Below are 26,080 nucleotides of genomic sequence, written 5' to 3'. Positions count from 1 at the left end.
GGATACTTTCACAATGGGAAAAAAGGGTCCTGCCCTTGGGTGGATCTCAATTGTCATCCTTTCTGGGGATGGGGAAGGCAAAGATCTTAACTAAACAAGAGGAATTTCTTGGTTGAAGTTTGCTTACCACCCTTAACCCCATTTCCCAGGGCCTTAGCTTTCATTCTTGACCTTTTACATACTTTCCTAAAAGAAGAGTTAGGCCTAAGTAAGGGAAAGCAAGAATAATCCAGAAAAGGACTTTAGACTAGAGAAATATTTATTTCTTAATATTTTCAGTTGAATTAAAAGGGAGATTTTGAATATGCTTCCACAAGAGAAACATGAGAAGACTTGTATTAACTGAAGCAGAGTGAGAAAAGTAAGTAGAACCAGAAAAATATATGTAATCACTACAATAACATGAAAGAAAACAATGCTAAAAGACAACCAAATTGATTAACCTTAATGACCAAGCTCAGTTGCAGAGAACTGATGATGAAATATATTTCCCCCCTTCTTCCCCGACTCCCCCTGCACAGAGGGTAGGGGACTAATAGATGTAGAATGTTGTATACAACATGGTCAGTTGTGTCCCCAGATTTTTAAAAATATTTTTCCTTCTTAGAAGAAGGTGGGGCTAATGGGGGAAATAGTTTAAGGAGAAATTACTATGGAAGAAAAACAAAAAGCAACAGAAAAAATTGAAAATATTAATGGCTCATCTCCATATAATACTTTTAAAAGCACTTTTCTCACAACAAACCTGTGAGATGAAAATGGGGATTAATGTGAAGTCTCGTACTTGGGTTCAAAAATAAACTTGCATTAGTACAAGATAGGGGAGACATTCAGTACAATTCATCAAGCACTTGCTACATTGTAGACACTGGGGGCACAAAAATAAAAACGAAACCGTCCTTGTCCTCAGAGAGCTTACATTAAAATGGAGTGACTAGACAACAGTGTGAAATGGATCTGGGGTTGAGGTGGAGCCAAGATGGCAGAGCAGCAAGAAGAGGCACAGGGAGCTCGCCCATCTCTCCAAACATATCTAGAAAACACATCAGATTAAATCCTTATAAAGAAATCCAAGAAAAAAAATCACAGTGAGTCATTTTTCCAGCCCAAGTCAGCACAGAGGGACAGAAAGAAGTTTATTGACACAGGATCTGACCAGAAGCATTCCAGGGAAGGGCGAAAATGTATAACAGAAGAGTATCAGACCCAGCGCAAAGGGACTTTGTTCAGGAACAGAGCCAAGAGGCAATTCAGTCTCCTACTACCCAGTTTCAAGTCACAGATCCAGGGTGAAATGAGGAGGGGACCTGAGCCTAGGGGAGATGTTTCAGGGTGAAGAGTGGTTGCCAACCATAGGCCAGGTACCAGGCAAGTAGGAAGTTTAGATGTAAACAGTAGTTCCAACCTACAGACCAGTCTGAAGGCTGCAACTAAATAACCTGGGTGGAAACCCCAGACCAAAGGGAAGCCTGTAGTTCTGATACTGAACCAGCAGAGCTTTCCAGCTGGTTGATAGTTGGGCAGTCCAGCAGCAGTAGTCTACAGAAACTCCAAAGACAGTGGGTCAAAAATCTTGTTTATCAGACCCAGACCCACAAAACTTTCAGAGCTCAGACCAGAGGAGCCAGTGATCAGACACTGTCCTGCATTAGACCACTTTGAAAGCACTGAAGACTTGAAGGTCTCCAAATCGAGCTGTACATTAGATCCTCAATTAACACAATACTCAGGATCTCAAGAAGGCAAAATCAAGACCAGCTCGAATTCTCTCAAGAAGTGCTGAGAGTGGCCTTAACCAACAAAACAAAACAAAATAAACAAAAAAAATGACCTCAGGGAGTAGACTGGAAGAATGATCCAACCCAAAAAAAGAATCCCACCATAAAAAGCTATTATGGTGACAGGTTTGCTCAAGAACCAAACAGAGAAGAGAATGACTCCAAAACATCTGTAAGCAAAGCCTCAAAGAAAAACATAGCTTGGGCACAAGCTTAACTAGAATTCCTAGAGGAGATGAAGCCCAGAGAGGATGTGACTTGCCCATAGTCAAACAGCTACTACAAATCAAACCCAAGTTCTTCCCACTCCTAATCAAGTACTGTTGCCACTATCCCTCCAGCCACTAATCTTCCCAACCAATTACACAGAAGGAGCTGATTCATTCTCTGTGAGGAAGTTCCAGAATTCCTCAAGTCAAATTCCCTCAAACCACTGCAAGCTCCCTTTGCTCTCAGGTGGCAGACCCTCAGTCCAGAAGCATTACTTTAGCAAGAATTTAATAGTCGTATATAATATAATAGCTTTAAGGTTTGCAAATATTATCACATTTTAATCTCACAACAACCCTGGGAGGTAAGTGCTGTTATTATTCAAGTTTTACAGTAATTGAGGAAACAGGAGGAGAGAACTGAAGTGATTTGCCCAAGGTCATACAGAGGATGAGATGGATTGATAATGTCTTGGAAACAACGAACACGAACTTGGACAGACTTTATGGTCCATGGGGTGGGTCACCAAGAGGCAGACACAACTGAACAACACACAACTAGTGTCTGAAGCAGGATTTGAATTTAGGTTCACCTTACTCCCTAAGAAATCCTCTCTATGTTTCAGGCCTCCCTTTCCTTCTACAACTCTGCTCAGGAAGCAGCCCCCTCAGTTCCTAGCCGCCACCACCCCCAGCCTCAATGCAGTTGGTCCTGGCCCCCGCAAATTTCTTTCCCCTCTGGTTGCCCGGAGGAGTAGCTAACCTCTCCTCAGCCCCCTCCCCTCTTCTGCTCCCTCCTTGGAAGGCAGCCACCCCTCCCCCCTCAGTTCTTCTCCCGAGGCTGTCCACGCACGCCCCCTCGGCTAAGCGGAGCCCCCTCCTCCCCTTCTATTGCTAACTTCAGCTCCTTCCTCTCCTGCTGTCCTGAGGCACAGTCCCCTTCAGTTACCACCCCTCGCTAGGTATGATTCCGCCCCTTCTGGGTCCCCGCAGTCCCCTTTCCTCCTCTGCCCTCTTGGCTTGGCGGGGAAGGGTCCAGGGCGCCCCTTCTCTTTCCCCTTCCACCCTCTCTCCCCCGCCCCCGTGCTCGGGGTGGGCAGGGTCCAGGTCTCGCGGTGGGGGTGGGACGGGGACGGGGGCGAGGGCGGGGGCTGGAGGCGGGGCGGCCGCTGCAGGTGAGCGGGCGGGGGAGGGAGGGATCTTGCGGCGGCCGCGGAGCAGCGGACGCCCCCTCCCCCCTTCCCGCCCGCCCCTCCCTCGCTCCTCCCGCCCCTCCCGCCCCTCCTGCCCCTCCCTCCCTTTCCGCCGCCGAGAGGAGGCGGCGCCCGAGCGCCAGGAGCCCCGGGAGCCCGAGGAGGCGGCAACGGCGGCGGCGGCCTCGCGGCATCGGCGGCGGCGGCTCCGGGTCCCTCCGCCCAGGCCGGGCCGGGCCCGCGATGCAGCCGGTGTGGCCCCGTTGAGGGAGGCCCGCCGCCCGGGGAGCCAGCATGCGGAGCGGCGAGGAGCTGGACGGCTTCGAGGGCGAGGCCTCGAGCACCTCCATGATCTCGGGGGCCAGCAGCCCCTACCAGCCCACCACGGAGCCCGTGAGCCAGCGCCGCGGGCTGGGCGGCCTCCGCTGCCACCCCGACTACCTGCGCCGCGCCCCGGGCCGCCTCAAGCTGGCCCAAGTGGTAGGTGCCGCTCTGGGGGGCCCAGGAGCCCGGAGACCCCCACCCCGCAACCCCCACCCCGAGCCAGCGCTGCCCTGCGGCCCCAGGGGTCCCCCCAGCCAGCGCTGCTCCGCGACCCCGGGGATCCCCCCAGAGCCGGAGGGAGTCCCTCCGACCCAGGAGGATCCCCCCAGCCAGCCCTGCCCCCAAGCCAAGGGGTTCCCCTCCCCCTAGCCCTGCAACCCCCTACCCCCCAGTCCCGCACAAGTCAAGGGGTCTCCTCAATCCTGTCGATATCCCTGCCTGAGGCAAAGGGTCCCCCTCCCTGCACTGTCCGGGCCAAAGTTCTCCCCCCGCCCCACGCCTCAGCTAGTCAGGGGATTCCCCCCCAAACAAGGGAGTACCACCCCCGTGCCCCTGCAAGGGGTCCCCATTGTGGTCAAATGGTGTTCTCCCATTCCAGTTCTTCTTTTCTCTCCCTAGACATCGGTTTTCGCTTTCTCGCCACAGCAGACTCCCCTAAGGTCTCCCTCCCCACTCCCCAGGAATAATTTCCCCCTCCCACGCCCCAGACGTGGGTTTTTCCTTTCCTTGTGGTCCCTCTAGGTCTTGTTGTCTTCCCCTTCAAAGCAACTGGGTCTTCTTTCTTCAGGTTACTTCCACGAGCTTGTGTGTTGTGCTTGGCTCTCCCCTTCCCGCGCCCCCCCCCCCCATGGGCCCCATCTTCCTTTCATTCTTCCTCAGGTGCTGATTCCTGACTCTTTCCCATTCCCAGTGCCCATCACCTGGTGTCACAAATAAGGAAATGGAGACCTAGCCAGGTGAAATGACCGGTCCAAAGCCACACTGTGAATTGTTGGCAGAACTGGATGTCCTGACTTTTCACTATTATGATAGCTTCTTTAGCCCTGGTACCTGTGACTTTTCGTTTGGGATAGCTCCTAAAAAGACTCTTAACTGGTGGTGCCTTTTGTACTTTCTTCTTCACATCTGGGTCCAGGCAGGGCACACCCAGTCCTCCTCCTCCTCCTTGTCCTTCTCCTTCTTCTCCTCCTTCTCCTTCCAGTGGGCACCAGTCCCACCCTGCCTTCTCTAGGCCTGTTCTGTTCTTTTCTTTTTCACAAGAAGTTTCAAAACAACCTGAAGTTGAGTAGCTGGGCTTAAGAGCAACCTTTTCCTTGGCTATTCTGTGCCTCTCTGCCTGGTTCCCAGGTCTGTTCTTCCTCATGCTTCCACAACAGATACTACTCTTACTGACAGCAGGGATCAGTTTTCAGCTGCAGTTTTCATCTGCGTTTTAAGCCCTCTTCCTTCCCACTCATTAACAGTCTACAGGGTTGGACTTCAGCTCAGTCTGTGAAGTAAACACCCAGTAAAGGAAGCTTATTTTTCTTTTAGTCTCCTCCTAGGCACAAACATATCTTTCTTCACTGGCTTGCTTCTCCTCAGTTTGGTTTTTTCTTCCATTTCCAAGCCCTGCCCGTTTTCCCTCCCAGGTGCCAGTTTCTAACTGGCTCATGGACTGTCCAAATCCTGTACTTAATGGCATGATTTTGATCAAGCTCTACTTTCTGTTCCAGCAAGCCTTCCTAGCCCATAACAGCACTTCTCTTACCTTGAATTTCTATACCCTTGAGTTGTTGTTCAGTTGTTTTGTGCATTTACTGGAAAAGTAGCTGTGGTGTAATGGAAAGAGCCCTGAATTTGGCATCTAGTTTGAATCCTGGTTCTATTGCTTACCTGTGTGGCCTTGGTCTAGACATGCCCTTCTCTGTGCCTCAGTTTCCTCATCTGAAAAATGAGAGGACTGGGGAATCTCTTAAAGTTCTCTCCCCCCCCCCAATCCTGTGACAGTAATGGCTGTTTGTGGTAGTGACAAAGAATCTGTTTTCAGTATAGGATACTTAACTATACCTAGTGGTTTTTCTAAGTGTTGAACTCCTTGTGCTTTACAGAGGACACAGCCATTCCTTGGGAATAATACAATTTGTCAGCACCTTTAAATAAAGATCTCAGGATTGTAGATAGCATATTGTAGATAGCACAGTTACAGAATAAGGGTTATCTCCTTTGTGTGGGGGAAAAGAAAACCAACTCATTCTCCTGAGTCTTGCAGAAATATTTGAAAGGCTTTAAAGGAAGAAAGTGGGGCTGCCTTTGAATTTAAGATAGACTTTATCTGGTAAAGGTTGTAATGTTTACCAAGAGTTATCAGGTCTCTTTGCTTGTGTATATATTATCATTGATGAGCTTGGATTGGGAAGAGGGAAGGAAGATAGGGATGCATTTTTTTTTGAAAGGACTTAAATTAGTATTAGTTGTGTAAGCAGAAGTTAATAAAGTAACCCAGAACTTGGGTCACTTGGGCAGTTGGAATACATGAGCAATATTAAATGAATTGAATTATTTGCCCTGTGGATTTTTGCAAATAAATAAGAGACTGCAATTGGGAAACTTGAATTGGTCATCTTAAATAGCTTTTTTAAAGTGATGCCATCATTACCTTATTCCTGAGTTCTTTAGCAGTAATTAATTTTAAAAATCTACTCAAGACTAGAAATTGAAGCTAATAGTATTTATTATTGCCTTTTGGTAAGGTGATGTTGGACCATGTCAGGAGGTGTGTCAGAGATGTGTTTTGTTTTGGCCATAGACAATAACACTCTCTGACATGCAACTTTATAGTTATTTGTCTGTTCTCTGGAGTGGGGACACAGGGTAGTAAGGATGACAGGATAGAAGGGACAGAGGCAATTAGGTTTAGAGATCTCAGGCTTCACTTGATAAATTCTATTTAACAAACAACTGTTGGATAGTGACAAGAACATAGAATCTGGAGTAAGAAGACCTGGGTTTGAATCTTGGCTCTGTATGACCTTGTCATGTTATTTTCCTTTTCTGGGCCTGAGCTTCTTCCTATGGAAAAAGAAGATATTGAACTAGATACTGCCTCAAGTTCCTCCAGTCTCTAAGTCCTGTGCTTTTATGAATACTTAAATGCTTATTATATTCAAGATACCTTATTGTGCCCTGAGAATCATTCTTGCTTTGTTTCTTACTAGCTATGTGACTTTGGGTAATTCAATTAACCACTCTGGGGCCTCAGTTTTATCATTTGTAAGTTGAGGGGATTGGATTAGATAACCTCTAAATATTTGATCCTATGAATATAAAGTAAGACAGTTCTTTCACACCAGCAGCTTACCTTCTTGGGGGCATAAAAGGATAGGGCTCTAGTTTATTTTATTTTTTCCTCTAAAGACAACTCATAGGTTCTAAAAAAAAAAATAGCATTGTTGGTTAAAGTTAGGGTAAGCAGTAGCCAGGTGGCACAATAGACAGAGTGCTGGACTTGAAATAGGAAAGCCTAAGTTCAAATCCAGCTTTAGATACTCACTAGTTCTGTGACCCAGGGCGAGTCATTTAACCTCTGTCTGCCTCTGGTTTCTTATCTGGAAAATGGAAATAATTGTAGCATCTATATCCTGGGGTTGTTTAATGAGCTAATATTTGTAAGCACTTTGCAGCCCTTAAAGCAGTATAGAAATGCTAGTCATTATTGTTGTTGTTATGTAATATAATAGAGATTAAAATGTACCAAGTTAAAAAGAAAGGTCTAGAAAAATACTGTGAGGCTAGATAGGAGAAAGATGACTTGAAGCTGAGGAATATGGGAAATCTTTCTGGAGGAGGTGGCATTCAAGCCAGGCCTTGAAGAGACCACATTGGGCAGGGAGTTAATGCCAGGTGTAGGTGATGGCATGGATGGGAGAGGCAAGAGAGGATAGAATGGAGAACAATTATTAATAGGTTTCCTGGGGATGAAAGTGTGAAGGGCAATAGTCAGCGATAGGCCGAAAAGGTAAGTGAGGTGGAAGCCAAACTGTGGAGAACCTTGAATGCTTTTGGAAAAAACAAACTCTACATAAAGATAGTTAAAACTCAATCACATCATCACAGAATGGTGATGATAACTCTTCATTGTATAGTATTTCTAACCTTTTTAGAGAGGTCTTATAAACTGGTCAAAACAAGCTATTCACTCTCTTCAGATCATATACTTCATATCGGTAGCCTCATTAGTCCTTCTTAGCTGCTGAAGAAGGATTAGGTATGATGTTGGCATCTAACAGTCATCTTGTTAATACCAACAAACACATGTTCGAGGATTAAGGGCAAAAACAAGAAACCAACAAGTGTATTTTGGACTGTTTTTAAAACAGAGCACTGGAAGGAAAGAGGAAGCAAATTTATTTTGTGATCCCCCAAAAACTAGGGAGAAAAGCTGTAAAGGATAGCAAGATTTGGCTCAATGAGAGAGAAAGAGAGAGAGAGAGACAGAGACAGAGAGACAGAGAGTGAGAGACAGACAGAGACAGACAGAAGGGAGAGAAGGAGGGAGGGAGATAGAGGTTGAGATTGATTTCTAGCAGTTGGTGGTTTGTGCACTTGGAGTAGGTTTCCAGTCAAGAGAGAGGACATTGCCGTCACTTCCAGGTTCCTTACTGGAAGGCTCCCCAAAGAGGAGTGGATGACCCCTGGTGGGGGAATGCCCTAGAGGGGAGACACAGTGCAGCCAAGGGTTAGATTAGACAGCCTTTGAGGTCCCTTACAAATCTAAGGCTGTTGCACTGCCAAGCTTGATGGAAGGTGGGGGCCCCTCAGCCCCCCACCCCTACCCACTTTGGAAAGGGTTTTTGAATACTCTGCTGTTTGGGATCTTTCCATTTTAGCTCTGTAAGAGACAATGAAACAACTCCCACCCTAATTTACCCAGGCACTGGGGATACAAACAAATACAGTTCTACTAGGGATATAACATATCCACAGCTAAATAAAAGTAGGATAATTAAAAAAACAGAAACAATAATTATTGGTATGTGGGGAGAGGGGGATCCTTATACTAAGGGAAATAGGAAAAGCCAAGGCTTAGCACGAATACTACTGAAGGTTGATATGAAGAGGGAAGTATTCTAGGCATGGGGGAGGGGCTGTCCATGCAAAGGCTTGGATGCCTGGCTGGAGTATAGGATGTAATCTATAATGTCAGATCAAGCAAACAAGCATTTATTAAGAGCCCACTGTGTGCCAGGCACTATACTAAACACTGGGGATGCAAAGAAAGGCAAACACCAGTCTCTCCTGTCAAGGAGCCCACGGTCTAATGGGTTCTATGCAACGGACTATGTACAAACCAGCTATACAGGGTGTCCCAAATGTCTTAGTGCAGTTTTAAGTTACTACAAATATAAGATTTCTGTAAAGATATGTGAAAGCACTAGCATTAAGGGAGGATGGGAAAGCTTCTTGCAGAAGAGGATTTTAGCTGAGACTTGAAGGAAACCAGGGAAGCCAGGATTGCAGGCATGGGGGCCAACCAATGAAAGGAGAGTCCTCATATGTGTGAGGGACCTCGAGGGAGGCCAGGGGGTGAGGTGTAAGAGGACTGGAAAGGTAGGAGGGGACCGGTCTTAAAGGGCTTCCATAGCCAAGCAAGATTTCCTATTTGATCCTTGTGGTGATCAGGAGCCACCGGAGTTTATCCCATGGAGATAGGGAAGACAAGGGCAGACTTGTGCTTTAGAAAGATCACCTTGCTTGCTGAGTGAGGGATGGACTGGAGGAGAGAAAGCCTTGATAAATGGTCTGGAGCCAGATTGTGAAGGTCTTTAAATGCCTAATGAGGAGTTGGCATTTGGGATTTTAAACCAAAGGTAGCCAAGAGGAAGGTAGGGAAGCTTCTGAAGCAGAGGAGGGAGGTTGAGGATGGTACCTGATGGCATTCAGCATTAAGGTTTGGATTTTGGTGGTCATTCATTCTCCATTGTTACATCTGCACAGGTCCCCCTACTTGTGAATCTCTCTCTTTCTCTGCATCCACATTATTTTGTATTTATTTTGTGCTTGTGTAGTCCATGTTCTTTACTCCTTTTCCCCCAGTGGGGACAGAGGTATTGTTTCAATTTTGAATTTGTATCTCCAGTAGCTGGAGTAGTTCTTAGTACATAGTAGGCATTTAATAGATGCTTGTTGAATGAATATTTGTTGATGGTGATCATGTTTCTGTTACTTGAGAAGAATTGAAAAGTTAGGGCTAAACTAACATTTATCTTCTTAATATGGTCTTAGTTTATTCAAAGTTATATAGCTAAAGTATTAGACCTTATAAAGGCCACTAGGAAACAGTGCTATGAAGTGTTTTCCCCAGGTCTGCTTGTTACTCTGTTGACAACACTTAGATCATTTCACAAGTTATTGGGAAATACAGAAATAATGACCAGGTCAGCAGGGGCCTAGCACAGTGCCTTGTGCATAGTTCAATAAATGCCTAATAGTTCCAGCTCAGCCATTAAGGGTAAGTCATTTCCTTTTCAAGGCCTTGGCTTCCTCATTCATAAAATGAGAGGGCCAGAATGAAATGTCCCCACAGACCCTTCCAGCCTTTTATGAATTGTATTAGGGACACATAAGAAAGAACTTCAAAATATGTTATATAGAACTGCTAAGACAGTCATAAAACAGCATCCTGACTAATGATCTTGCTGCCTTTGTCTTAAGAGCTTGAAAGAAATTTAGGATGGTGAAAAGTGGGAATTGTCATGTGAGACATAAACACAGTGCCTAACCTCAAGGCTACACATGAAATAGTTAAGTAAAAGGCAATATATAACCAAATGTTAAATTATATGCTACAAACTGTTAAAAAAGAAGTCAGTGGGGATTGGAATAGTTGGGGAGGGGTTCATGGGAGGGCTGGGCCTTGAAGGCTGGGGAGGGGATTCAGGGTATATATGGGGGGAAAACGTGAGCAATATCTTGTATGTTAAAGGCAAAAGCCAAATATAATAATGTAATGAGATAGTCCAGTAGAGTGGAAAGAACCCTTGTGTTGAAGTTAGGAGGCCTGGGCTCAGGGCTCAGCTTTGACACTTGGTACTTAACACTTTTGTCATTTTTATTGTGTTCCTGGGCAAGTAATAATTATAATTCTAACATGAAGTGAAAATGTTGAAAACATGTAGGAAGAAAAGCTAGAAACAATGTTCCTTTTAGTAAACTTTTGAAAAAGAATGGTTCTAGTAAGAAACAACGACTTTTGCTTAGGAGGCAGCTTTTATGTTTGGAGGGGCAGAGAGATTGCTGGCTTTGCCTGGCATCATACTCAGTAAATATTGGATAAAAAATGGAGAATGTGGTTAATGAAATTGTGCAGTGACTGCAGTTTGCAAAGAGATTGTCACACTCATCTCCAGGAGAACTTTTCAGTTAAGTTATTGAGACAGATGTGTGTTGAGTTCTGCATACAGTGAGGCGGGCATAGTGCATATAGTTTGAGGCATGGAGTCAGGAAGATCTGAGTTCAAATCCAGCCTCGGACACTTACTAGCTGTGTGACTCTGGGCAAGTCACTTACCTGCTATCTGCTTCAGTTCCTAATCTGTAAAGTGAGGATAAAATACTTTAAAGCATTATGTACAACTTAAAACTGTATAAATGCTGGCTATTATGACTACACTCCACTAGGTGCTAGGGAAATAAAATAATTAGCAATTATGTAGCATTTTAATATTTGGAAAGAACTTTCCTTATGAGAACCCTTTGAATATAGTTATCACTATTTGTATTTATCCTCACTTTACAGATTAGGAACTGAGGCTCAGTGAGATTAAATGAATGCCCAGAGATTTTTCCTTTATAGTATATTGCTTCTCTGAAAAAAGATAGTCACTCACCTCAAGGATATTAGTAGAGTCATTAAGACATGCCCACAAGTAATTACAATGCAAGGCTCAGCCAGAGTGGCCTGGGAGATTCAGTGGGTGAGGATGACAGTGGGCATATGCAGGGGTGAGAAGTCATGGGGAAGGTGGCCCCTGAACTGGGCCTTGAAGGATGGGGAAGGATTTCAGCAAGTTGAGATTGGGTTTGGGGCGGGGGGGGGGGGGGTGGTTGAGGGTGTGGAATTCCTTTCAGCTATGAGAAGCTGTGTCAGCCAAAGAACACAGAGGGAAGAAAGGGCAGGATAAGACTGAGAGACAGGCAGAGCGTGTGATTTGGGGTGAAGCAAATAGTTTGGAATTGGATGAATGCTCTGAAAGTGGGCTTAGGAGTTTGGACAGTTCTGTAGACCGTGGGAGCTATTGAAAGTTTCTGAGAAGGACACAGCTGGAACATTCACATTGCTTGGCAAGGCTCCAGAGAATGGGTTGGAGAGCCCAGGAACAGAGACTTTAAAGCTGCATTTCAGGCAACTTAAGTTTCTTCTTCTGGAAATGGTTTTGACCAGATACTATCTGAGGACCCTCCCAGCTCTATGTTTTATTAAGTAGGTGGGGCAGGGAGTGCTCTCTTCATTTTGCAAAGGAAGAAACTAAGGGAAAGAAATGGTGCAAGTTGTCCAGGTCACTTGATCAAGTGAGTAGTGCAACTCCCCCGAGAGGCATCATGGTGCTTTGGAATGAGTGCTGGAGGTGGAGTCCAAGGATCTGGCTTCAGATCCTGACTCTGCCCCCATGTGACCTTTGACAACTTACTCGGCCTCTTTGGATCTCAGTCTCCTCTCCATAAAATGAGGAGGTTGGTTTAGATGGCATTGAAGGTCTCTTCCAACTCTGAATTTGTTGTTTTTCAGTCATTTTCAGTCATGTCTAACTCTTTGGGAACCATTTGGGGTTTTCTTGGCAAAAATACTGGAGTGGTTTGCCATTTCCTTCTCCAGCTCATTTTACAGATGAGAAAATGGAGGCAAACAGGGTGAAGTGACTTGCCCAGGGTCACACAGCTATTAAGAGGCCAGATTTGAACTCAGAAAGATAAGTCTTCATGAGTCCAGTCTGAGTGCTCTATCCTCTGCACCAACTTGCTGCCCCAGCTCTAAATTTATGATCCTATACTTCCACTATACTTTACTTGCCCCTAAACCAATCAATCAGTAAGTAAACCAATCAGTCATTTATTAAAACACCTACTATGTGCCAGACACCTAGGAAACTATCTCAAGTAAATTTAATAAAGGTAGACTGAGGTGCAGACTCCAAGCAAGATCAGTTTATTAAGTGACATGCTTAACAAAATGGGTCAGACTGGCAGCCTCAGTAAAGCCAGTGGTCCCAATGAAAAGGGGTAAATGGCTTGGACACGTAGGGAAGAAGGAGGTGTTGGTAGTCATGGAAAATTACAATTGGCTAAACTAAGAAAAGTAAGCTGGAATACAAGTGAAGCTAGTCATGCCTCTCTCTGACAATTAAGGAATGTTAATTGTTTTATGGGACTCATCTACATCTTGTAATCTTTGCTAGAAAATCAGTAGTCAGACTTGCTGTCCCCTTGAAGGAGATAAAATTCCCCCCTGCCCCCAATTGTAAAAGAACAGATGACATCTATCTTTTGGGGGATAGCATCAGGGTTATCTTGTTGGCACTTAAAGATAACAAAAAGATGTCCCAGAGATTGCCAGTATAAGAGATGACAACTTTTTAAAAAAAAATTATACTTTTAAACTAACTCAGAGGGGAAATTGAATTCTGGAGTTTAACTCAAAGACTTAACTAAACTAAACTAATAGGTGCCTTTTGTCAGATGTTAACTCAATTATAAACATTTATACAGTATAAAATCAATTCCATTGTAAAATCAATATAGTAAAAACTAGAGGTAATATTAAGTTTGATCTTTTCAGAATACAGATACTAAAGCAAGACAGTCCTTGCCCTCACGGAACTTACATTCTAATAAGGGTATATAACATGTTCACCGATAAATACTGGTTGTGCGTACACACACACACACACACACACATGCACACCCTAGGAGAAATCAAGAAAGGCTTCTTGAAGTAAGTGCTAGTTTGTAGAGGGTCACACTGGATGCATGCAGATCGATTAGGAGGCTATTACAGTAGCATTGACAAGAGGCCATAAAGGCCTAGGTATTTGTATGAGTATAAGGAAAGGGATGGATTTGAGAAATGTTGAGGAGGTGAAATTGACAAGACTTGGCAAATTTTTCAAAATTAGAGTGAAGGAGTATGAGGAATGAGAATGATTTCTAGATTGTGGACCTGGGTGTCACTAGAAGAATAGTGGTGATCTTGACAGAAATAGGGATGTTAAAATAAGGGATGAATGTAGGAGGATATATAATGAGTTCTGTTTTGGACATGTTTAGTTTGAGATGCCTAGGAAATATGGACATGTCCAGAGGCAGTTGGAGCCCAGGAGAGAGAAAAGTGCTGTATCTAGAGTTTGAGGAGTCATGTACATAGAGATGATAGTTAAATCCATAGAATTGATGAGATTAGCAAGAAAGAAGGTGTAAAAGGAGCAGAAGAGAAGGACACAGGTCAGAGTTCTGGGGCAAACCCACACAGAGGGGCAGAATATGGATGATGAACTTGCAGGGGAAATGTTGTCCCCACTCTTGAGAAATTTATTATTGGATGAGGCAAACCATAGATAGATGGGACAATTACAAAACAGCATATGTATAAGTACAAAAGAATTTGATATCATTCAGGGAGTAATACCTTGGAGGAGGCTAGACTTGTGTTGAATCTTAATGGAAATAGTAGAAGTGAGTGGGTGGAAAGTTAAGGGGTGGGCACTTCAGATAGAAACAGCCTATGCTAAAGGACTGAGGCAGGAATTAAAATATTCTCTATGAAGAGCATAGTACTGCGGTTGGGGTGGGGAGGAGTACTCAGGGCCTAGACTTTTGTCTTACCACTTACCAAGAACTCTGGAGGACAGAGTGAGGCTGGTGACTTTGCACAGCGTTGCCTCACTTAAATACAATTCATCACGTCATTGGTCCTCTTGAATGAATGAAAAAACATTTATTATTCCTTATTATTCCACCAAACTGTTCTCTCCAAAATACTAATGATGTCTTCTTAGTTGCTAAATCCAGTGGCCTTTTCTCAATCCTTTCTCATTGACCTCTCTGCAGTCTTCGACACTGTTGATCACTCTTACCTGATACTCTCTTCTCTCTAGGTTTCTGGGACACCACTCTTTCCTGGTTTTTCTCCTTATCTATCTGATCACTCCTCAGTCACCTTTGTTAGATCCTTCTCTGGATCATGCCCTCTGCCATAGGTGTCCCTCAGGGTTCTGTCCTAGACTCTCTTCTTTTTTCCCTTTCTACTACTTCACTTGGTTATCTCATGGATTTAATTACCATCTCTATGCTGGTGATTCTCAAATCTGCCTTTCCTACCCCAGACTCTCTGTGGACTTTCAGTCTCACGTCTCCAGTTGCCTTTCATACTTGAATTGGATGTCTTAAACTTAATGTGGCCAAAACAGAACTCATCTTTACTTCACCTCCTACCTTTCCTATAACTTTAGAGGACAATAGCATCCTTCTAGTCCTTCAGGCTCACAACCTAGGAGTTATCCTCCATTCCTCTTTACCACTCCTCCTTCCCCACCTCCCAATATCCAAACTGTTGCCAAGGCTTTTAGATTTCCCCTCCACAGTATCTCTCACATACTCCCCCTTCTTTCTGATGCTGCCACCACTCTAGGGCACCATTCTATCACCTCATACTTTCATTACTGCAGGAGCCTGCCTGGTGGGTCTGCCTGCCTCAAATCTCTCTCCATTCTAATCCATTTTCCATTCAGCCACCAAAGTAATTTTTGTAAAACACGTTTGATCATGTTACCACCACCCTGCCATTCCCCCATTCAATAAACTCCAGTGGCTTCCTGTTGACTCCAGGAACAAATACAAAATTTTCTGTTTGGCATTCAAAGCCCTTCATAATCTAGCCCTCTCCTGAACCTTTCCAGTCTTCTTATACCTTATTCCCCAACACATACTCTTTGATGCAGTGACCCTGGCCTCCTGGCTGTTCCATGAACAAGACATTCCATCATTTGGCTCTGGGAATTTTCTCTGGCTGTCTCTCATACCTGGAACATTCTCCTTCCTCTGCTCCCAAATACTGGCCCCTCAGCTTCCTTTAAGTTCCAACTAAAATCTCACCTTTTACAGGAAGTCTTCTTCAAACTCAGTTACAGGGCCTTCCCTCTTTTAATTATTTCCTGTTTGTCCCATACATAGCCTGCTTTGTATGTGTTTGTATGGTGTCTCTCCCATTAGATTATAAACTCCTTAAGGGCAGGGACTGCCTTTTGCCTCTTTTTCTATCCCCAGCACTTATCACAGTGTCTGGTCACGTAGTTGGTCATTAATAAATATTAATTGAATTGAAGTTATTAAGCTCTTATTAAGCCAAGCTCTGTGCTGCATACTAGTGACATAAACAGAAAATTGAGACAATATCTGCTCTCAGGGACCTTATATTCCAACAGAGAGAATTAATTCATATAGCAGGGCTCAGTTTCAGGGCAGATGACAAGGTTTGGTGGTCCTTAGGGGGAGCAAGGTTGGGAGACAGGCATGGCCTGGGGGCCTTGAAGGAAGATTACTGCTGTCCAAAAAACTGGGTTGCCTTGGGAAGCAGTGAGCTTCTCATTGTAGCTGAGTGATCTCTTGTAATGGATGTTGAAGCAGACTGGATAATCACTCATTGGGGATGTTACAGATGCAATTTTGTAGTTTCTTCTAACTCTGGTATTAGAATGTCTTAGAAATGCATCATTTTGGGGTGATATGATCTACAGTGATGAAGTGGTTAAATAAAAAAAAAAATAAGGCAGTAGTGATTAAGTGCCAAAAGCAGTGGTACAGACAGTAAACGCAGTAAAGAGTTAGTGAGACGTGTGTGGGATGACAAACAGATTGGTCTGCTTGAAACAAGGGCTGTCTTGTGGGAGTGAGAGCTGAGTTTGGAAAAGGAGGAGAAAGCAGTTGATTGTCTGGAATGTAAAGCTGAGGATACTGGATTTGATATGATGGTGGTGGATAGCCAGGCTAGGGTGAAGGGCAAAACCAACCTAACTCTGTTAGGGACGGCTAAAGTTATTACTGAGTAATAACTTTCCCAGCCTCTTCCTATGGACCCTAGTTATGTTTATGGCCTTGATATTTAATTCAGTGAATATTCATTAAGTGCCTGCTATGTACAAGGCACTGTACTAGGTGTATGAAAATAAAATCCCTTAAGGAATTTGCATTCTCTTGGGGGAAGACAGTATGTAAACAGGTAAGCAGAATTCAAAAGGATTTTGGGAGGGAGATCACTGGGCTGTGTGTGGGGAGGTGCTCCAGAGCAGCTGAACCTTGAGGGAAGTTAGGGGATTTTAAGAAATGGAGGTAAGAAAAGGCCTTTGGGGGTAGAGAGTGAGAGCCATTAGACAGACGACTGGTTAGCCAAGATTACTCTTTATAACTCTCTAAATGAGATAGTGAAGCTACTTCTTGAGACTTGGGCTCCAGCTTTACCATTCTTCCTTGTTACTCATTTCCTTCCCACTTCCATCCTGTTCGCTGCCCCCCTTCCCCATCTTGCTATGTGAAGCATACTTTTTTTTTTTTTTTTTTTTGGAGGGCAGGATTGAGTTGTTTTCTTTTAAGGTGAAAACTTGGAACTTTTTGTTCTAAGATCTTCTTATTGTTGGTGAGAAATTTATAATGTCATTGAAGAAATGGCTTGATCCTTAGTGATGATCCAGGAACATTTATAGTGACTCCAGTTGGGGTACAATGGATAATCAAGAAATACTATTTTTGGCCAAAGAGAATTTATTTAATATGTAATCTAAAAGTATGCAATTGAAAGAGTCACTGATCATGACTCATAGTATCAGTGAAGGGATACTTCATGACTTCTTCATGTTAGGGCTTCTGGCTGTGGGGTGCTTCTTTCCTTTTTCACATGCCTTCGTGTCTTCTCTCCTGCATCTCTAGCTCCCTGCGTTGGTCTGTGCCTCCACTGGTTCTTCCTCCTTTGGGGTTAGGGAGCATCTGTATGTATGCACAGACCTCTCTCAAGAGATTTGAAACTGTGCTTTCTATATCAGATCTCCTGGAATGGTTTTGGCTCATTTTAAAGGCTCAGCCTAAAGGGACAGCACCAGTGTGTGAACTTCATCAGCTATGTATCATGCACTCATTGGTCCTCATTGCTCCTGAAACCCTGAAGTTGGGAATTTAACTCAATACCAGAGCAAAGGGCCAAGTGGACTGGGTAACAGGGACACAAGTGAATTCATCCCTTGTCAAAGAATTCGCACTTTGTCATACTTTGAGGACAAAGAGTACCTTTCCTAGCTCCTAGGACATGCATAGGCATGCCTGCTGAACTCAGCAAGCCAATCTTGGCAATAATACAGAGTTTATTTTCCCCATCTTGTGTCTCTTAATTACTCGAATTACCTATGATTTTGGTTATTAGTCACATTTATATGGTGCTTTGTAAACTCTCAAGAATTTTTCTAACAATCAGGAACAAATATAAAACCCTTCACAACCTAGTCTCCAACCCCCCCACCCCTTTCCCATCTTCTTAACCCCTCCTCCCCAACTCCTCTATCCAGTGACACTGGCCTCCCTCCTAACCCTCCATCTCCAGACTCTGGGTATTTTCACTGGCTGTCCCCATGCCTGGAATGCTTTCACTTCTCAGCTCTGTCTCCTGGCTTCCCTTATTTCCTTGGCTTCCTTCAAGGCCCAGCTAAAATTCCACATCAGGAAGCTGATCCCCTTAAATCCTAGTGTCTTCCCTCTGTTCATTATTTCCACTTATCCTATCGTTTCTTTCTACTTAGTTGTTTGCGTGTCGTCTCCTCCATTAGATTATGATCTGCTTGAGAAAAGAGACTGTTTAGCTTTTGCTATTTGTATTCTTAGAATGTAGCACATACAGTAACCACATAATAAATGTTTTTCATTCACTCACTCATTCATTCATTCATCTTGCCATGCTGCTTTTCCTTGATTTTCATTTGGAAGAAAACAGGTCATTCTTGGACAGTAATGTCATTCTTCATAATGTACAGCTTACAGAGCACAGAAAGAAACACACACACAAAAATGACCTGAGTGAATCCTTAATTACAGATAGGCTGAGGTTCAGTTCACAGGCCGCCTTTTCTGGACTTAGAGAGCAGCAGTTACTTGACATCTTATGCAAGGACCAACACCAATCCTCCCTCTTCTCTCTACTGCTAGCCCAGGCTGGAGAGCTCTGCAGGGCAAAACTTCCTCCCCAGTGTCTCAAGAGCCTTTTTCTCTCATTTTCCCAAACTGTAAATCGGGTCTGTGAAGCTGCAGGACACTCCTCCCTGACACAACCCTAGCAATGCGTTTCCTTATACCAGGGTCTTGGTTTTTGGCCCTGTTTCCAGTTCCCTAGCAGCTTTGGTTCCCCAGCAACTGACCCAGCTTGCATAATGATGAGCTGACCTCCTTGCCTTTCTACTTAACCCACTGTAACTAGAATCACTGATGTTGATTGGATCTCTTCCTGTGAGCTCCTCCTTATCGCCTGACACAGTGCTCAATAGTTATAAACCTCTTTGTGCACTTGTCATGGTGGTGGTTTGGGGTTTTCAGTCCAGAGTCACAAGACCTGGGTTCCAGCCCCAGTCTTCCAAGTTTGTGAGCTGTCATGTAACTTCTCCATTTTCTTCTTTGTTTGAGGAAGATTGTACTACTTCATGATACCTATTTCATAGGCCCTGTGTGAAGAAAGCACTTTAAAAAGCATAAGCTGTTATTATTCCTCAGGAGGAATGTTCAGTTTTATATATTTTAAATGTATTTTAAATTAAATTTACAATTGATCAAAGGTTCTTAGAGATTAAAATGAAAGAGTGCCTTTTGTTTTTAGACCCTTTACACTAGCAAGCCTCTTAAAATACTGGGCATTCCAGTAGGCAGTTTAAAGCTGGAATTATTAAGAAAGTATAAGACTTGGCCACATGACTTTAATTTTGATGCAGCAACTTTCCAGATTGCTGCATAGAAAGTCTTACTACCTATTATAAATTTCTTATTTCTTGATTGTTTTGGCACTGGAAATTTATTTTATAACTATATCATAGCTGTAATCTTCTTAGGCTGGAAGTGGTAGTGTGTTTTAGAGTAAGGCATTCCCAAACAAACCAGAACAACAAGCTAAAAACAATTTTCTTGATTTTAGTTTCTAAAAATAATTTTGCCCGTTTTGAAGTAGGGAACCTTGTAATGAATTTGTGGCCAAGGAACTCTAGGACTGTGTAAACATTCCATTGGTGATATGCAGCAAGTAAACAGCCATGTTTTTATAGACAGATACAGTAAAACTGCTACAATCTCTTAGAGTTGCACAGGTTTAAATTAAAAGCTTTTAGTCTTATTATATTTAATTTAGTTTTTGTCATTAAATCACTTATCAAGCAATTGATTGTATGTGATCTGCTGTGGAACAGACTGCTTTTCTCTTAGGAGATCACGATCAATGGAATGAAATACTATAGTGGAAGTAAGGGTGGGAGGAATATAACTTAGAGCCAGAAGAGTCCTTAGAGATCTTCTAGCCTAACCACTTAATTTTACGGAGGAGGAAACAGTACCGGAGAGGGGAATAATTTACTTAAGCTCTATAGGAATTTCACTAGTTTCTTTCTACCCAACATAATTCCCCCCCCCCTTTTTTTTAAAGGCAATTAGTGTTAAGTGACTTGCCCAGGATCACATAGCTAGGAAGTGAAGTTACTCTGCTATTCTGTATATCTAGGCAAAGATGTTACCTTTTCTTTCAACTTCTCTCTTGCCTCTTTTACCTAAGTTTGTCTTCTCCAAATTCCATGCATATTCTTTTGTCCTACCTCAATAAACCATCATAGATCAAGGGTCATAGGACTTTAGGACTGGTCAGGCCTTAGAGATAATCATATCCAACCTCTTGTGGGGCAGCCTAGAGAAGGGGGATTTATTTGCTAATAGGTGATAAAGCTAGACCTGATCTCCCGACTTCTCGTCCAATGTACTCTGTACTACCCCTTCCTGCTTCTCAATAGACACTCCAATTCATCAGAATTTTCCCTAGACTGTGATGCCTAGACCTGAACACAATACTCCAGTTGAGGTCTGACTAGGACTTCCCCTCCATTCATGTTCCTGTGGGAGCCAGAGCTCTTAAAGAAGCCCAGGATCCCATTAGTTTTTTTGGGCTGCCACATCGCACTGCTGACTCTTAATTGTGCTTGCAGTCCACTAAACCCTCGTCCTATTGGACAAGTCTTCCCCCATCATGTCCTTGTGAGACTGGATTTTGAACTCAATTGTGAGCCTTTACATTCATCCCTATTCAATTGCATCTTACTACATTTAGCACTGTGCTCTAGTCAAGATCTTTTAGATCCTGACTGCCATCCCACTGCCTCCCAGCCTTGTATCATCTTTAGACTTGATAAACTTAACATCTGTGCCTTTGTCCCAGTCATTGATAACAAAGTTAACTATTAGCACAGAGCCAAGCAAAATCTTAATTAAGTACACTCTATGGGAGCCCTCCTTCCAAGTTCATATTGAAATGTTAATAACTACTTCTTGATTTGGGTCATTTGACCAGTTCCAAATTCATCTAATTACATTGCTTTCTAGTCTGAATCTGGTTATCTACTCTGTAAGAATGAGATACTTCATTAAATCTAGGTAAAATCTAGATAAACTGTATTTGCTACATTCTTCTAATCTACTAGTTTAATTAACCCTGGTAAGACTAGTCTGGCATGACCCTATTCTCTTTATTTTTAATTTTTTTTATTCTATACTTTACAGACATCCTCAAATATGAACATTTCCATACACATAGAAGAATAGATAGAGAATTGTGGATGGAACCAGGAATCTCTGTTATATATAGTTCAACATGTTAATTTCAAAGCTGCACACATCCTCCTCAGATTAAAAAAAAAATCACAAAAATTGTCACCATGAGCAGAGTTAAATGAGTCCATGTATTGGCCTCTGAAAATGTATATCTCAACTGGCCTGAGTCCCTCACCTCTCTGTTAGATGATGGGTACATGCTTCACCATTAGTCCTTTGAAGCAATGGTTGGTTATTGCATTGGTCAGAGTTTTCTTAATTACTTCAAAGTTGTTTTCCTTTACAGTACTGAAGTTATTTTAGAAATTGTTCTTCTGGTTCTATTCACTTCACTCTACATCATTTCATATGAATCTTCTCAGAATTCTCTGATCCGTCTCTCTCATTGTTTCTTATGGAGCAATAATAGTCCATTACATTAATATACCATGATTTGTTCAGCCATTCCTCAATTGATAGATGACATGACAAAAAGAATTTTAATGAATATTTTGTGCATAAAAGGCCTCCCCTTCTTTACTTGATCTCTTTGGGGTATAATCATAATAGTGGTATTAATGAGTCAAAAGCTAGGCACAGTTTAGTAACTTTTTGCATACCAGACCAATTCACAACTCCACTGACAGTATATTAATGTGCCTTTCAACCTGCAGCCCCTCTTACAATTTTAATTTTTAATTTTTATCATCTTTTTCAATTTGATGAGTATCAACCCCAGAGTAGTTTTAGTTTATATTTCTTTAATTATTAGTGATTTAGAACAATTTTTCAGATGGCTGTTGATAGTTTAGATTTCTTCCTTTGAGAACTACCTGTTATAGCCTTCAGTCATTTATCTAATAGGGAAATGGCCACAATTTTTAGATATTTGTATTCACATACCCTTTTGTGTTGGCCATCAGATCTCAGAGAAACTTACTATAAAAATTTCCCCCTGTTAACTGTTTCCCTTCTATTTTTAACTGCATTAATTTTGTTTGTGAAAAAGCTTTTCAATTTTAAATAATAAAAATTTTATCTTTTGTCTTCTTTAATCTTTTGTTTCCCTTCTTTGATCACAAATTCTTCTCCTGTCATTAGCTGCAAAAGCTACCTCCTTTCTTGTTCTTCTAATTTGTTTATGATATTATCAATTATATCTACATCATGTATCCATTTAGAGCTTTACTGGGGCTTGTGGTGTGATGTGTTGGTATAAGCTGATTTTTTTGCCAGACTCTTTTCCAATATTCCTAGTAGTGAGTCCTTGCTCCAGTAGTTGTAGTCTTTGTATTTATCAAATACTAAGCTACCATTTTTTAAAATTAAATTTTATTTTATTTTTGGGTATCCTTCTTCTCCTCCCTAATTGAAAAAACAAGAAAAACAAAACTCCTGTCACAAACAAGTATAGTCAAATAAAACAAGTTTCTGCATTGGCCATGTTAAAAAAAAATTTCGAACTGTATTGGGTCCACCACTTCTCTATCAGGAAGTAAGTAGTATGTTTCATTTTGTGTCCTCTGGAATTGTGGTGGGTCATAGTGATGATCGGAGTTCCTGAGTCTTTCCTAAGTCAGTCTTTACAGTATTAAAGTTATCTTATAGATTGTTTTCCTGATTCTTTTTTAAAATGTTCTCATTTTAATCATCAGGTCCTACAAATCTTTCCATGTTTTAAACTACTATAATAATTTGCTCCTTTATGTTGTGTATCTAGTCTATGAGACAGCTGGCATAGTGAACAAAACTCTAGACTCAGAGTCAGGAAGACCTGAGTTCACATTCTGTCTCATATACTTAGCTGTATGACACTAGGCAAGTCATTTCACTTTTCAATTGTAGTGTCCTCGTCTGTAAAATGAGATCTCTAGAGTCTTTTTCAGCTTCAAATCTATGATTCTATAAACCTATGATCTGTTCTATTGATTATTCTACTCTTCTAGCTTGTAACTAGCTCCACATGGTTTTGAGGATTACTGCTTTGTAATATAGTTTGAGATCTGGTACTGCTAGGGCCCCTTCCCTCTTTGTTTCCCCTCACTGTTTCCCTTGAGATTCTTGATCCTTAGTTCCTTCTCTAGTCCTTTAAAGTAATCCTTTGTTAGTTTGATTGGTATGGCTCTGACTAAATTAATTTAGTCAGATTTTTGTTTTATTGGTTCATGACAATCATGAGGAATTATTATATTTCCATTTGTTAGGTCTGTATTTATTTCTGTAAAGAGTGCTTTGTAGTTGTATTCATATAATTACTGTGTGTTAGTAGGCCAACTCCTCAATATTTTATATAGTCTGCAGTTATTTTGAATAGAATTTCTCTATCTCTTCCTGCTGAGTTTTGTTGGCAATACAGAGGAAAAACTGCTGATTTATTTAATATACTATTACTTTCCTGAAGTTATTGTTTCAACTAATTTTTTAGTTGAATCTGTCTCTAGGGTTCTCCATCTAATTTGCAAAAAGTGATAATTTTGTTTCTTCTTTGCCTGTGCATATTTCCCCACTTCCTTTTTTCTTATTGCTCTAGCTAGCATTTCTAAAACTGGATCAAGTATTAGTGATGATAATGGACACCCTTACTTTACCCTTGTTCCTATTAGAAAGACTTTTATCTAGTATTTTCCATTACATATAATTCTGGCTTTAGATTTTAGCTAGATGGTATTTAACATGTTAAGGAAAGGTCAATTTAAAACTATTTTTTCAGTGTTTTTTTTTTTTTGAACAGAAATGGGTTGTATCTTGTTAAAAGATTTTTCAGCATCTATTGATATATCACAGATTTCATGTGATTTTTATTATTAACAGTCATATAAATGTTTGTAATTTCCTTTATATTGAATCAATCTTTCATCCTTGTTATAAATACAACCTGGTCAAAATTTATAATCTTTTTGATATGTTGCTGTAATGTTTTTGTGATTATTTTGTTAAAATATGTTTGAGGCATCACCTGTTCTTGGTTGATCCATGCTGATTCTTCATAATTGCTACTTCCTTTTTTAGATGTTCACTTCATAGCACATCAATGACTGTCTTAAATTTTGCCAGAAATTGAAGTCTGGATCACTGGCCTCTAGTTTGTAGTGTTTTCTTGCCCCTTTTGAAAGTCAGGACAGCATTTACTCTTTCCCATACTTTGATACCTCCCTTGTTGTCCATGTCTTTTGAGTTATCACTGACAGTGTGTTAGCAATTACAGCTGCCAGTTCTTGGAGTACACAAGTCTGTGTATAGATTTAAGCCAGGTGATATGAATTCATCAAGGGTACCTAGGTTCTCTTAGTGTGTCTGGTCTTATCTTGGTTATCAACCCCATGCGTAGTCATTTTTCTTCTGACATTTTTAGTTCAAAGGCCATTATCTTTGGAAGGAAAAACAAAAGCAGCATAGTGATTGTATGTCTCTCTATTATCAGGGATTATAGTTCCATCTCCGCTGAGCAGCTGTCCTTTCTCTTCTTTGTTCCTCCCCTTTTTTCAGGTGAAGCTTTAAAAAAAACTTTTTGCTTTTCATTTCTTTTGCCAGCCTTAAATCATTCTTAGTCTTGCTTGGCTTAAGATTCTGACACTTTTTACAGTGTCCTGCAGCACTCAAACACTCATATTCATCTTTTTTTTTTCCTCCTTATGCTTCCAGTGTCCATACATATCTTTTCTAAGTCCAAATTAGTTGATGGAGTTTCCTGTGCATCCACATCAGTCTCTTTAGACAAATCCTTTATTATTTTTTTCCTCTAGAACTATTTTCCTTTGTGTCTTCAGAATTCCTTCATTTCTTATCTTTCCTGTGCTAACTTCCCTTTTAGAATTTGAGGACATGGCATCCTAACTATCTTCCTTCTGAACCCTTCAAAATATCTGCTTTCCCTCAGTCTAGGATTCATGCCAGACCATACACAGCTTTCCTGGCTTCATCACAAACTCTAAAAGGGAATAGTCCTTGACTCTCAAGGTTCCCATCACTGCCTGCCAGCAACCTGCACTGATTACCTAGTTAGGGAGAGTCAGATGCAGTATAGCATTCCCCCTTGTTGGCTCCTCTATTTTTTGAAGGGTGAAATTATTATTAAACAAGTAAAGAAGTTGTTAGCTTCTCTGTTCCCAAATTCCTTATTTAGTTCCTCTTTTTAGAAATCCAGGGAGTCCATTGTATAATTTTGGCAAGATTGTTTCTCTTTCAACTGATTTCCACACAAATGCTCCCCATTATGCTGCCCACTTATACTTTCTGGATTTGCTCACATAAATATACTTTTTAAATAAACAATCCTACTCCACCTACGCCCTTTTACCCATTGTGTTTCTTTCTAACAAATTATACCCATCTGAAGCTATATTTCAGTCATGAGTTTCATTCCACAAAGCCCCAGTGATACTTAAATTTGCCTCCATATTTAGAGCTTTAGTTCCTCTTGCCTAAACTTTTGAGCATTTGTGTGTAGACATTTGAAGCCATCGGTTTTACTATTAGCTCCTTTCTTAGATGTTGTCTCCTTTAAACTTATGGTATCTATCTCAATTGTTATATTTCTTCAATTTTTCTGATATCCAGCTTGATGGACAATTTTCTCTCTGCCCCTTCATTTAAAAATTTATAACACTTGATTGGATTGGCAAAATACTCAGCAAGTAAGTACAGTCCTACCATCTTTTGTTAGGTATACACCACCCTGTGGCTGGGAATCTGCCCCCTTATATTTTAAGCCATCGTCCAGAAGTCCAAATCCCAT

The 26,080-nt window shown here is 41.8% G+C and overlaps 1 protein-coding gene across 1 annotated transcript in view; it reads left to right on the top strand.

Moving 5' to 3' along the window:
• The first annotated feature begins 3,474 nt into the window (after nucleotides 1–3,474).
• The window catches only part of LOC114027889 (CKLF-like MARVEL transmembrane domain-containing protein 4), an 80,065-nt gene continuing 57,459 nt past the window's right edge, over nucleotides 3,475–26,080 (top strand). The window contains exon 1 of the mRNA XM_027842064.1: nucleotides 3,475–3,660. Within this exon, the coding sequence (XP_027697865.1) occupies nucleotides 3,475–3,660 (186 nt within the window). The remainder of the gene's footprint in view (nucleotides 3,661–26,080) is intronic.

Source organism: Vombatus ursinus, unplaced genomic scaffold, assembly GCF_900497805.2.
Source record: "Vombatus ursinus unplaced genomic scaffold, bare-nosed wombat genome assembly UNPS02014864.1, whole genome shotgun sequence".
NCBI classification, from domain to species: Eukaryota; Metazoa; Chordata; class Mammalia; order Diprotodontia; family Vombatidae; genus Vombatus; species Vombatus ursinus.
The sequence above is the reverse complement of the archived record's forward strand: the minus strand, read 5'-3'. Positions and strand labels throughout refer to the sequence as shown.